Consider the following 14351-nt stretch of genomic DNA (forward strand, 5'->3'; position numbering starts at 1 on the left):
AAACACATAATAAGCAAGACCATTTCAGAGTATGCTGAAGTGAATAAAATAAAAGGGGTAAATGCAAGTGGTGGGGCAGGGACAGGGAGGAGAATGGACATCTCCCTTAGGTCTGGAAGCTTCTTTGAACATGAGACCAAAACAAACCAGCTTCATGCAGTTCTAGGGGAAGGACATTCCAGACAAGGAGGGGCAAATATCACATCGTGAGGCAGGAAGGGCTTTGGCAAGCTCAGGTGCAGAGGCCGTGTGGCAGTGGGCTGGCCCAGCTCTGGCGCATGGGCAGGAGAGGGAAGAGAGGAGGCGAGGAAGAGCTGTGGGCAAGCACGTGGCAGGGACTCATGGTGGCATCCACACAACTGCCCACAGGTTGTTATCCAACATAAAGTATAAAAGAGCAACTGAATATCAACAAAGAGAGAATAAATGCTTTTTATTCATTTGTAGTTATCAATAAAAGACCTAGCATTTAAAAAACTCCACTGTAAAACAAAGGTTACCATAAAAATGTATTTCGTGGGTTAATATTTCAATATTTATTTTTTAACAGAAAACACTCATCACATGCAAAACCTGTCACTTCACATCTTCAAGTTGAATAAGTTGACAATACCTAATCCAAAAGTACATGTGAAAAGAAAGCTTTTTCATAGTTGAACTTTAAGTCATTCAAAATTATTCAATAAAATGGATGTAGTGCTGGCCTGGCACGGTGGCTCATGCCTGTAATTCCAGCACTTTGGGAAGCCAAGGCGGGAGGATCACGAGGTCAGGAGTTTGAGACCAGCCTGACCGACATGGTGAAACCCCATCTCTACTAAAACTACAAAAATTAGCAGAGCGTGGTGGTAGGCACCTGTAATCCCAGTTACTCAGGAGGCTGAGGCAGGAGAATCACTTGAACCCGGGAGGCGGAGGTTGCAGTGAGCCGAGATCACACCACTGCACTCTAGCCTGAGTGACAGAGTGAGACTCCGTACCCCTGCCCCCGCAAAAAAAAAGATGTATGTAGTGCTGACAAAAAAGTTTCATATTTGGCATTTTTCTCTTACCCTCCCAAATATTATCAAAAGGTCTGATTCTCTGGGTAACAGAAAAGTGACAAATTTCAGTTGCTACTGTTTGACAGTTTCATAAATTTAAAAAGCCACATCCTGCTATGCTTTCAAATCATTTCACTGAAACCTAGTTCCTATCAAATATTAAAAATAAATCATACATGTGATCCCGATTCCAGAGGGCCAGAACTATAGTGCTTTTAGAAAGTGACTGTTTACAGAGATGACTTACAAATAAATGCATTTTATAACAACCACACTGGGGGACTGCAACAAGATTCCATCTGCACATGGTGCTGTTTACTAAGACATGAAGAGCTGAAGGAGACTGAGATAGCAGCTCACAGACAGAGGGCAGAAATACGCAGGGCTTCTAGGCTGTACCGGCCCAGTTTATGTCCTACTTCCTCTTGATGTTTACAGCTGTTTCACTTAAAGTTTAAAAAGCCAGATTCTGTTACACAGCCTTAATCCTTACATTTTCATTTCCTCTACATGTTAGCGCCCAAGGAGTAATTTCTATAATATTTAGGCTAATATGAAATGAGAAACTGGCATTGCACAAGTCATGCAGTCTGCTCGCTTACTGAGACCAATGAATTAGGTCTAATTTCTCCTTTTACTAATAAAGGTAACTTGTAGTAAAAAGTCTCAACTTAATTGAAATGATAAAGTGCAAAAACAGCATAATCCTAGCTTTACTTATATATAAATATGCATGCATCACTTTCTACTGTTTTTTCTACTTGCACATTTTAAAATATTTTGGTATTATAAACGTCCGTGACCTACATAATAGCAATAATGCTTTAACCGTATAAATGAGACTGCGGAAATTCTATTATTGGCTCTATTTTTAAGGATTACAATGAAATTATGTACAGTATATAAAGCTTGTCAAACTGAACATGGTCTTAGGCCATTACTACTATTTCATTCCAATTTGGATTTTAATACAATTAACTTACAGATCTGAAATAAAAGCACTGCTTAATGGTTTCAGATGCATTTTGGTACTGAATATGTTTCAAAGAATCTTTACAAATAATAAATTATAATGAAGAGAACCTACGACTAAAGCTGCTTACATGGACAACAGGAGGAAAGACGATTGCAAATGTTATCTGTTATTGACAATTCTATGAATTAAAACTCATAACCACTTCTAGATTTCTTTAAAACAAGCAAAACTAAATAGCACAGACAAGAGTACTTTAATATAACCTTAATGGTCTAACAAACCTTCCAAATGGAAGGAAATACAAAATAAAGTTGACACATCAAATTTAACTTATACTAATATACTTCAGTATTACAAATTTACCAAGTCATTTTGCCAACTATGTGTAGAACCACCTAATATCAAAATATACTATGGTGGGTAAGCTCTGATTCCAGAGGGCTGAAGCCAAGGTTTTCAAAGACCACACGTACCAGCAGCCACACACACACAGGGTTGTGCGATCCTACGGCTTTATTGACACCTTTCATCATGCTCTTAACACTGATGTTTTCATGGGTTCCTTCCCTGTAATGAAACTGTGTAGATAATCAATTTCCATAAAGAAATGTACAGTTAAATTAAGAATATTAAATCTTTCACACATGGGCTCAAATAGGAAGTATTTTGTTTAGTAAAATGAAAATTACTTTTAAAAAATATCTGCAATGTTTTTGAAATGCAAGGCACCAATAGAGAGCAGACATTCCAGCTGAGTGATTGTCTGGGGAAAAAAAAAAAAAATGGAACTGGTCAGTCCTCTGTCCTTGTTAATGAGAATACTTCCTTCTTCGTGACTATGCAACATCTTCCAGATAATCTGCAACATCACTGAGCTGGGATACAGTCAGGTCTTGTGTGAGGTCATCAAGCTTTGTTGTTCAAAAGAAAGAAAAGAATTAAGTGTCAGAATGTGAGTAGTCTTAAGTTATTTTTAAAAATCTAAACCACAATGAGATACCACCTTACTCCTACAAGAATGGCCATAATCAAAAACTCGAAAAATAATATAAATGTTGGTGAGGATGTGGTGAAAAGGGAACACTTTTACACTGTTGGTGGGAATGTAAACTAGTACAACCACTATGGAAAACAGTGTGCAGATTCCTTAAAGAACTAAAAGTGGAACTACCGTTTGATCCACCATTCCCACTACTGGGTATCTACCCAGAAGAAAATAAGTCATTATATGAAAAAGATACTTGCATACGCATGTTTACAACAGCACAATTCGCAATTGCAAAAACATGAAACCAGCCCAAATGCCCATTGATCAACAAGTGGAGATAAAGACATTGTGGTATATACACACGATGGAATACTACTCAGCCATAAAAAGGAACAAATAGGCCAGGTGCAGTAGATCATGCCTGCAATCCCAACACTCTGGGAAGCTGAGACAGGCAGATCACCTGAGGTCAGGAATTCAAGACCAGCCTGGGCAACATGGTGAAACCCTGTAGCTACAAAAACACAAAAATTAGCCGGACGATATAGCGTGTGCCTGTAGTCCCAGCTAGTTGGAAGGCTGAGGCAGGAGAATCGCTTCAATATGGGAGAATCGCTTGAACCCGGGAGGCAGAGGTTGGAGTGAGCCGAAATTATGCCATTGCACTCCAGCCTGGGTGACAGAGCGAGACTCTGACTCAAAAAAAAAAAAAAAAAAAAAAAAGAAGTAACAAAACAATGGAATTTGCAGCAACCTGGATGGAATTGGAGACCATTATTCTAAGTGAAGTAACTCAGGAATGGAAAACCAAACATCACATTTTCTCGTGTATAAGCAGGAGCTAAGTTATGAGGATGTAATGGCATAATAATGACACAATGGACTTTGGGGACTCCAGGGAAAGAGTGGGAGGAGGGTTAGGGATAAAAGGCTCAAATTGGGCCCAATGTATACTGCTAGGGTGATGGGTGCACCCACGAATCACCATTAAAGAACTTATTCATGCAACCAAACACCACCTGTTCCCCCAAAACCTATGGAAATAAGAAATAAAAAACTAAAAATTAAAAAAACTGTTGCTGTAATTAAAGTATTACTTTATACTTCATAAACCAACTCATATTTAAACCTGTGTTGAGAAGTGATTTGCCTAAAATCATGTCTAATAAGTTAGTACAATCGTTTGAGTTCAATGTTTTATGATTACTCTCAAATATTTCAAGTGAAAATTTAAAATAAAACACATCTTAGACATTATTCCAATTTAATCTAAGAAACAAATTAGTGAAAAATCGTATTAAACTTCTTTACCTGAGCATAGTCCCAATGTATGATTCTGTTCACAATATCACTCTATGAATTGCTAACTCTAAAACCAAAACTTACCCACATTAAATTTCACAAAAAGTTACTAAAAGGTATACTTTGGAAACTATCCCTTCTTCTGTTTTCATATGATGGCATAGAACATTAAGTTTCTAACATCAAGCTCGATATGGTGTCACACGTTAACACTGTGCCACCTGAAGCCAGATCACAAGTCCTTTTGGAGGCTGAAGTGAAAACAGAAGGGCAGACAGGACCGCCCATGGAGTCTCAGACTCCTAGCCCCGGGTTCACAAAGTGTTGTAAGAAATGACTGATTTTTATTTCTGTTTAAACTACTTGTAAACTAGAAAGTTAACCTATTAGCCAACTTATACCTATTCATTTGTATAAACAACTTATGATGATGGAGAAAGGAAATATTAATAGCTATTTAAGCATAATGCAGGCTGAGAAAACATTATTTCTTAAGTAAGGAAAAAACCTTACTTAAGTAAGGGTGAGGATACAGGCTCCAGAATATTGAACATACAGCTAGGCAGGTCTCACTGACAGCTGAGCAAGGACAGAACTCAACCTTTCCAGTCTCACCTAGACTCATCATTGTGGCGACAGACCAGGGGACAGCCACAGCCACACCCACACACACACTCTTAGGCATCATCTATGGCTGTCTTCTCCATACAATGGCAGGGTGGAGTAGTTATGGCCTGCAAAGCCTAAAATATTCACTATGTGGCCTTTTAGAGAACAAGTGTGCCAACACCTGGGCCAGATAATAACACACAAGAATAGGAACATCTTGTAGAGATGCAACAGTTCCATCCTGATATACTGTGAGATGCTTTTGTCTGTTAATCTGCCCCCCACATATCCTCTCATTTTGTTATTCTTCAGATACTCAGAAATTTAAGTTATAAGTAAAACCTTTTTCAACAGATAAGTCCTTGCCCTTCCTCTTGGTCCAAATACAGTCTTGCTGTAAAACTATCTCACAAAGAAAATTACTAGGAATCTTAATTACAGTTCTTATGCATTCAATTCAAATTCAGTTTACACAAAAACCGAAGAGTCAGAAAAGCTTGCAGACAGATTATAAAACAGACTCTGATACCTTGGAACTGTATTTTCTCCTCCCATCATTATTACAGAGTGAAATCGGTAAGGTATTCCATTTCGTTTACAAAGTAATTGAGTGTTGTATTAACACGAATGTCAAACTACAGACGAGTGAATACAGGAAAAACCGTGGATTGAAAAGGATCTTAATCTAGATAATTCCGTTATTGGAGGTCATTAATTTAGTTTTGCTTTAAGGCAAAGAAAAGAACACAGTAACAACCAGAAACTTCCAAAAAGAACAGCTTCATTTAAAGTAGTTACCAAGAAAGAAAACTGAATGAACAAAAGCTAACTAGAAATAAACGGCTATTTAATAAAGCCTTTCCACCAGGTACAGTGACTCACGCCTGTAATCTCAGCACTTTGAGAGACCAAGGCGGGGGGATCACATGAGGCCAGGAGTTTGAGACCAGCCTGGCTAACATGGGTGAAACCCCATCTCTACTAAAAATACAAAAATTAGCCAGGTGTGGTGGTACATGCCTGTAGTCCTAGCTACTCAGAAGGCTAAGGTAGAATTACTTGATCAGGAGGCGGAGGCTGCAGTGAGCCAAGATCCAGCCATTAGCCTAGGCAACAGAATGAGACTCTTATCTCAAAAAAAAAAAAAAAAAAAAACTAATAAAGGCGGCTTTCATGCCTCATTAGTTTTAGAATAAGAACTCAAAGTGGGCAACTTAGTTCAAAACTATAAAAATAGATTTTATATCACAAAATAAAAATATCTAAAAGGTACATTTTGAGTCTTGAAAGGGAAATAAAGGATCCCTGTGATAGCAAGTTTCATACAAATCAACAGGAATTTTTTGTAAGATTTTGAAAAGTTTTATGAAGTGTAAATGTTCACGTTTGCTGAATTAGATTGCTGTGCATTAACAGAAACCTGGGAAGCACACTTATGTTCTGTCCCTTAAACACGTGTGGCCCTCTTCCTCCAACGTCTACCTATGTCTTTGCTCACGCTGGCTCTCGTGCAGGGACTACCCTCCCCAGGGCCTCTGTTCCTAGTTCATCCTCTGTCATTTCTGGTTCAAAGTCACCTTCTAACAACCCTGCTCCTCCCAACATTCTGTCTCTTCACACAGCGCCCTCCAGTGAAGCTCTGCAGTCAGGGCGGCACAGACACGTCCCTGGATCTCCCTTCTGTTCTCATGGCGCTTACCATGTTCCTCCTCAGCCCTCACAGAACCAAGTCAGTCATCTTTCAAAATCCCGATCAAATATTAGTTCCTGCTTCTGAATTTTCATGGCCCATGAATGATTGGCATTTTATGGCACCTGTCACTATAAAAAGTGATTACTATAAAAAGTGTCACTATAAAACTTGATTTTCCTATGTTTGTGTACATGGCTTTTCTCTCTCTGATCCTGCATAAATTTGAGGGAAGAAGTCTGTATCTGTGCCTATGACAGAAATGTCTATTGTGACTATAATCAATAATAGTATTAGATACCATTTATTGAATGCCTATTCTGCTAAGCACTGAGCTATATGCTTTACACGCTTATCTCTAATTTTCACAACCACCATCTCTCTTGCAAAATAGATGTGAGACCCAAGGGCCCAAAAGTTAAACAACTTGGCCAAATTTGTGAGTGGTAAGTAGCAGCTCCAGGACTCAAACCCAGATGTGATGCACTTACAGAACTTGCCCATTCCACTGAGCGATCTCCTTCCTCACACCCCCACATCCCCAGCCCTGTGCTTTCTAAATAGTAGGTGCTTAATGGACACTGGTTTTGGTCACCTTGGCTGAAAGGTGACCACATTGTCTGCTGTATTCTTACTGCAAAGAACACATTTGTGTTCCCCAGGTGCCCAGTATCAATTCTCTGCACAGAAGGCTTTAGAAAATGCTTCCTGATGAAGTACACTGACTGTCAAAGTCCATTCTATGTAAAAGGCTGCTAATAAATGGCAAAACTATCTAAATTTAAGCTTTTAAGTGAAAATTTCTAGGAACATTGATGTGCCAAACCCAGTTAGTAGGACCCAGTGAGAAGCAGCCTAACAAAGCCCAGACTCCTGGACGCCATCCAAGGCCTTCAATGGCAAAGGGATGCCACGCCTCCTCTTCGACCCACATCATTTCACAAATCCTAGTTTAACAGTCATTTATTTGAGTCCTCTACCTCACATTTAAAGAATTCTTCTATAGTTTCTTTGGCATAACTTTAAAGCAACATTTTTCAGGCCTCTTCAGGATGATGCAGGGTGAAAAGAGAAAGCTAAATTTATAATTATAAGGATATAATACATCAGGAATTAGAGAAGTGCTTTACATATTATCGTTTAACCTTCAAAATAATCCTATTGCATAGGTATTAATACTTCCACCTTACAAGTAAAGAAACTGAGGGTCAAAGGTTAAAGCTTAACTAAGAAAATATATGAAAGAATAAGAATGCAAACATAGATGTTGCTAACTTAGATTGTGTGGTTGCATTGTAAACACTACCTCTCTCAAAGGCCTTCTCCCTGTGTGACGATCACAACGCTTAGAGAATCCCACCTCGTTCTGGAAAGCAAGTCCCCTCCCAGCCATGGCAACCTCTGACCTGACTGGTAAACTCATCTGAGCTGGGGACAGCTTGATGTGGGTGCTGACAGGTGACTCTGCAATGCTACAGCTCACCATCGAAGGATCTTCTGTTCTCTGCCTACATAAAAAGGTCAAGTTTGGATCTCAAATACGGACTCTTACAACTTTATGGCCTACTGTCTTGTCTCCTGCGGTTTTTAGCCCAGCGTGGCTTGCATGTTCAGATGTCGCAACTGGCCAAGATGACCACACTCTCTGCACTGCAGGCTCAGCTTCATCCTGTGATCACAGTACCCTATACTGACTTCCATCTACGATACCAGGTGGTCAATTCTCACCAGGCCTGACCCACCCTGACCCCTCTTAATCCACAGCAATTCCAGTGCCCCAGGAATAATCCTCAGGTATTTCAGCAGCGTGACTTGGGTACCAAAGGAAGTGACAACCAAAACCAATCTTACACATTCATCAAAGACATTCTTTATAAACTCGAGCCAGGACTGTGTCATGACTTTTCATAATTTTCAACTGTTTTTCTACTAATTAGTATGAATTTTTGAAGCTTTACAGTAAATCAACAAATAGGTTAAAAAAAAAGCACTCTATGGGATATGCAGAACACCACACCTTATCACTGGTATTGATGTCATCTATTTCCACAGAAAGGTCTTCTTCAATCTCTTCACCAATACTTATCTCACTTTTCTCTGAGCGATGGCTGGTACTAATTTCAGGAGGGGAAAAAAAAAATAAGAACTCTGAAAATAAACATTTAAAGAGATTAACTACCATTCTTTAAACATTCAGATATTTCTTTTCATCCTTTAAGTAAAATATAACATTAACTATAATTAATTTCATACATACTGTCTTGCTTGACCCTTAAAATAATGTGGCAAGGGCAGCAGCAGTCAAGTCAATGTAACAGATGAAGAGATGAAGGTTCAAAGCAGTGACTTTGGTCACAACAGCAAGAAAGAAACCAACCCAGATTTTTACAGTTTCATCTACTACATCATGCTCTTTCTCAAAAACTGTATAGTAAATTATAAAAAATATAGACTTCCAATTGGAAAGATAATCTGTCAACTAAATAAAATTCTCAGGCATCTAATTTAAAATTTCGAATCATATCCACAACAAATATTACTTCTACCTTACATATTATATTTCTGTGTATAAGAAAGGAATCAACGGGCATGGTGGCTCTTGTCTGTAATCCCAGCACTTTGGGAGACCCAGGTGAGTGGATCACTTGAGGTCAGGAGTTCAAGACCAGCCTGGCCAACATGGCAAAACTCTGTCTCTACTAAAAATACAAAAATTAGCCAGGCGTAGTGGCACACACCTATAATCCCAGCTACATGGGAAGCTGAGGCAGGAGAATGGCTTGAACTCGGGAGACGGAGGTTGCAGTGAGCCCAGATTGCGCCACTGCACTCCAACCTGGGCAACAGAGTGAGACTCTGTCTCCAAAAAAAAAAAAAAAAAAAGAATGGCAATCTTACTAGGGCAGACCACATATTAAGAAATGTGATCTGAATCAAAAACCTAATTTGAGAGCGTCATTATTTCAAGTCAAATGGAGACAATTCCTGCCACAAAAAGGTATGGAAGGAAGAGAAATTCAACACTTACAACATGGCAACTGTACTGCTTCTAAATGACTTCTCAGTTAATTCTTCAATGTTTCTCTTCATCTCATTCTTACCACCAAGTTTCCTGAACATAATGTGTCTATATTCTAATGTAAAATCAAAAACATGCTCTAAAGTCAAATATTTAATTTTGGATTAACTATCTTTTCTTCACCTTCAATCAATATGAACAACAGAATCAAATACACTAAAATAAGCACCAAATATAATTTTGTCTTGTTTGTGTTTGGAAATTGTTTACAAATATGTATATATTTATGTATTTGCCTAATAGTTTTTCTTACCTGTTAAAATCATCCACATAGTCATCGTCTTCTCCAGTTCCTGATAAGTTTAAGAAAAGATATGTTATATCTAATACACGTCACAATTTACCTACCATTAAACACACATTTCCTTTAAAAAAATTAATTATATTGCATCATTTAAAAAGTCCCGGACTAGAAATAACATTTTTAGCATATATAATATGAAGACAAATGACAAATGAAAGACCTAAGAAATAATAAACTGTTACAAGTCACTATAAAATGTGGTTAACACCTCATCTTTACTCCAGGTACTCTAAGGCAATTAACATGGGGCACGCTCACGATTAATAAGGTCCCTCGACTTAATGGCATATAGCAATAGCAAGTCATCATTAATCCCCTCTAGGTACTAGATGAACTACTGAGGGTTTTCAACATGCTAATTGTTTCGTTATAAAAGTTAAAAACACTCACGAAGTGTGAAGAGGCCACGGAGCACAGCAAAAAGGGCACCTTCAGTCAGACAGAGCAGGGCTCAACTGCCACTCCACAGCTCTGCCACCTGAGAATGTAAGGTGCCCTTTCTTGGCCATGTCCTCAGCTCTGACGTACAGCCAAAGCCACACCAATCAGAGTTAACACAAGGATGCAGGTACATGGTGTGCTTAACAGAGACCTTGGTCCACAGTAAGATCTTAATAAAAGGCAACTGAATGAAGGTGGGATGGTGAATGGTGAGGCAGTGTTACCAGTTTCTCAAAGTGCACCACGAGCCTTTGATAGAGTCACCTTAAGATCAACTTAAGGCTATAAAGCACAAATCTGCAAATCAGCAGCCCTTCCCTCCCAGGACTTCTGAGGGCTAGATAAGGAAAAAGGGCTGTCAGCCTCAAAGCAGACTTGGAGGCACATGAGAGCCAACTTAAAATGTGAATGGATGGCCTATGAAAGACCCGGGAATTATGTACAGCCACATGCAGAAGATGTGGATCACAAAAAGAAGACCTGGCGTGACAGAAAGCTGTTCAAAGATCCTGTGGGCCTTGTCCTCGATCCTCCCTCAGATAAGGCTGGACTGTCTCTAAATCGGTTGGACTGCTGTGGGGATTCAAGCTCTGTCCAGACAGTTAGATAAGGTAATTCTCTTATGGTCAAATCTTATGATTAATTTATCAAGCAGATGAGTGATGACTAGGTCCCCTAGAGGTATAGCAATGACTAAGATGGTATCTCAGATCTCAAGGAGCAAACACTCTAGTGAAGAGAAACAGTGGAACAAACCAAATACTGCTAGTGCAACTGGGAAGAACTCCAAGGATGCAACTGAGTGGAAACCTAGGTTGCAGAGGTACAAATTATTGGGGACAGTGTGTTCCAACAAGAGGAAACATGTGACACCCCTGAGGTGGGGAAGGGTGCGGTGGTTTGAAAAACCACCAGTGCAGCCCAGAGCAGTGACGCACGTCTGTAATCCAGCTACTTGGGAGGCCAAGGCGGGAGGATCACTTGCACCCAGGAGTTTGAGACCAGCCTGGCATTGCAAGATCTACCCAAAAATTAAAAATTTATTCTATTTTTAAATTTTAAATTTTTAAATTTTTAAAATACTGTCTCAAAAAAAAATTTAAAACCACCAGTAAGGAAGTCACACAACATAAAACAATGAATTTGGGGAACAGAATGGGTGGAGGGAGGAAAAAAGGAGTCGCAATAAGAGGGGTTGGCAGAAGCCAGATCATGCGAGCTTGGCTGGTCAGGGAAGCTCGTCTGGGGTGGGGTGGGGGAAGACAGGAGTGACAAAGTCCAGGGAAGCACTATCTCACTTCTCTTTTCCCGGAGATAATCTTACCACCGCAAGAAGAAATGTGCTTACAGGAGGCAACAATGAAAGTAAGGAAAGCAGAAGGCTGTCAGAAAGTCCAGGTCAAAGATAACAGGGGTAAAGGCTTGGGTCAAGGCAGGTGTCCCACAGATAAGACAGATGGGTAGATGATATGGGGTGGGGAGAATGTCAGCAAACAAAGAAAACATGAATCCTTGTTACTGTTACACTCAAACCTTGCCCAGTAATGAACTGGAAATCCCTGACCATAAGCAGTCAGGAGGGACGTTTCCAGCTTCCTCTCCTCTCGAGAATCAAGAGCTCGTCTCCACTTAGCCTCAAAGGTTAAAGGGCTGCAAGTGCTTGACAGAAACTAGGCACTGTCAGGGCAAACTAGGCACTGTCAGGGCCGAGTAGGAGAGGTGGAAATCTGATTAAACAAACCATGTATGTGGCTGGTTTGCAAGTGCTAAGTAAAACCAGCAGTGGCAGCTACTAAAATGTCAGCCTACAAGGACCCATCATGGTGTTCCTATGTATGAAGGCCAGTGAGGAGAGCAGAGGTGGACACTGAGCTGAGACAGCAAGGACAGCTGTGGCTGCAATGTGGACTTAAAGGAAGCTAACTGGATTCCCCACCTGCCAGCATTTGTAGTCAATTCAAAACACAAGGTATTTACTGAATAATGTGCTATAACACATTAGATTCTGACTTCTTCGTTATGTATTGTTTAGTATCAACAATAATTTAAGCCAGTGTCAAAATGATTAACAGAATACATATAGGTTGAGCATCCCAAATGCAAAAATTTGAAATCCAAACTTGAATGAAATCCAAAACTTTTCGAGTGCCAATGTGATGCTCAAAGAAACTGCTCATTGGAGCATTTCAGACTTCCAGATTTTCGGATTTGGGAGGCTCATCTGGTAAGAAAAATGCAAACATTTCAAAATCCAAAAAAATCCAGATTCCAAAACACTTCTGGTCCCGAGCATTTGCGTTACGGGATACTCAACCTGTACTACATTACTTTAAGGGTCAGCAAATTTTGGCCCTCAGGCCAAGGATTCTTGTTTTCTTCCTTTTTTGACAGTCTCTCCTCCCCATCCCATACCCTCTGTCTTATCTGCCCTTACCCTAGTCATCTTTGGCCTGGACTTCCTGACAGCTTTCTGCTTTCCTTACTTTCATTCTTGCCTCTGGCTGATGACCTGCTTTTTTTCAGCCTGTAAACTAAGAATGGCTTTTACATTTTTAAAGATTGTTTAAAAAAAAAAAAAAAAAAAGACCATATGAGACACAGTACATGCCGTCAGCAAAGCCTAAAACATAGACTATTTGGCCCTTTACAGAAAAAGTTGAGTAACTCTTGCTTTAAATATGCAAAATACCTATCTACAAACACTCCATTTGGGCACTTTTAATTAATATTTGTCTGCCAAACTAAAATAGATTGTGCTCTAAAGCTTTACTTGTAGATTATTTCTTTGGAACTCAGAATGTAAGTTCCCATTGAAATGGTTATTTCAGTGCTGTCTACGTAACACACGGGCAGTAAAACACAGCGGTGAGGCTCTGTGTGATGTAGCAGGACTCCAAAAGCAGCATGCCCTTGGGCAAGTTACTTAACCTCGATTCTTCATCTGTAAAACTGGAGATAGTAATAAAACCTACCTCATAGGATACGAATTAAATAAAACAATTCCTTGGTACAGTGCCAGACACTTATCACTAACATCATTATTCTCCTAGGCTAGTCCACTAGCATGTCTCTATGTATTACTCAAAATACCTAGAGTACGGTATATTTAAAATGTGAAAAACCCAGACAGAACACAACATGGTTGCAAAACTAAATAAATCTTTATTTCTAGTGAATCCTAATGCCTAGCTAAATGACAAACATCCAGCTAGTGAACTGGTAGTTCTCACCTGCGTAACTACCCCAATTCCAACCCGAGGTAAGCCTAAGTCCCGAAAGAAGTGAAGTGAAGGAGCACACCACCCTCCTGCCTGTACCCAGCAACTCTGCAGCCCCAGTAACCACGTTCCCTCCTAAGGATGAGAATTCTCAGCAGCTCCCCACTCAGAAACAGGCGGGAAAACCCTCACTTTGGTAAGAGAATAGAGCAGTCAAGAGAAAAAAGCTAAAAGGTTTGGCAACAGAGTGAAACACCACAAAGTGAAAAAAAAAACAGAACACAAAGGGGACAGGGCAGCCATCACGGCGCAGAAGTCAGGAGTAAAGTCTCCAGTGGCAGTTAGCCATTGAGGTCGAGTGGAAAAGAACATCCAATGGCAACCACAACCACAGCCGACAGGAAAAGCACAAGGGAGGGAAAGGGGGCAGGCCCACCGAGCTGGCCAGCCAGCAACCAGGACGCACAAAGAGCACAGGGCGGCACAACCAGCAACTCAGTTACCAGGACTCCAGGGCACTGTGTGAACAAGAATCCGGGCGGCTCAGGGAACATTTATTCTTCTGCAAATGGGGGAACAAAGTAACATAAAAAGAAAACTAACATTTACTAGGCACCTACCATGCCAGGCACTGTACTTTAATTTACGTATGAAGAGATATTTAAATCCTATTTATTCTTTAAAACAAGGCAGATGTTACT

At 40.0% G+C, this 14351-nt stretch overlaps 1 protein-coding gene across 3 annotated transcripts in view; it reads right to left on the reverse strand.

The window, feature by feature from the left end:
• Positions 1 to 416: 416 nt before the first annotated feature.
• Positions 417 to 14351, reverse strand: part of CEP43 (centrosomal protein 43) — a 43712-nt gene continuing 29777 nt past the window's right edge. For all 3 annotated transcript variants that reach the window (XM_008007805.3, XM_008007803.3, XM_008007804.3), the window contains 3 exons: positions 9941 to 9980; positions 8626 to 8722; positions 417 to 2930 (listed from right to left, as the gene is read on the reverse strand). In XM_008007805.3, the coding sequence (XP_008005996.1) occupies positions 2856 to 2930; positions 8626 to 8722; positions 9941 to 9980 (212 nt within the window). In that variant the 3' untranslated portion in view covers positions 417 to 2855. The remainder of the gene's footprint in view (positions 2931 to 8625; positions 8723 to 9940; positions 9981 to 14351) is intronic.

The sequence above is a fragment of the Chlorocebus sabaeus genome, chromosome 13, assembly GCF_047675955.1.
Source record: "Chlorocebus sabaeus isolate Y175 chromosome 13, mChlSab1.0.hap1, whole genome shotgun sequence".
In the NCBI taxonomy this organism is placed as follows: domain Eukaryota; kingdom Metazoa; phylum Chordata; class Mammalia; order Primates; family Cercopithecidae; genus Chlorocebus; species Chlorocebus sabaeus.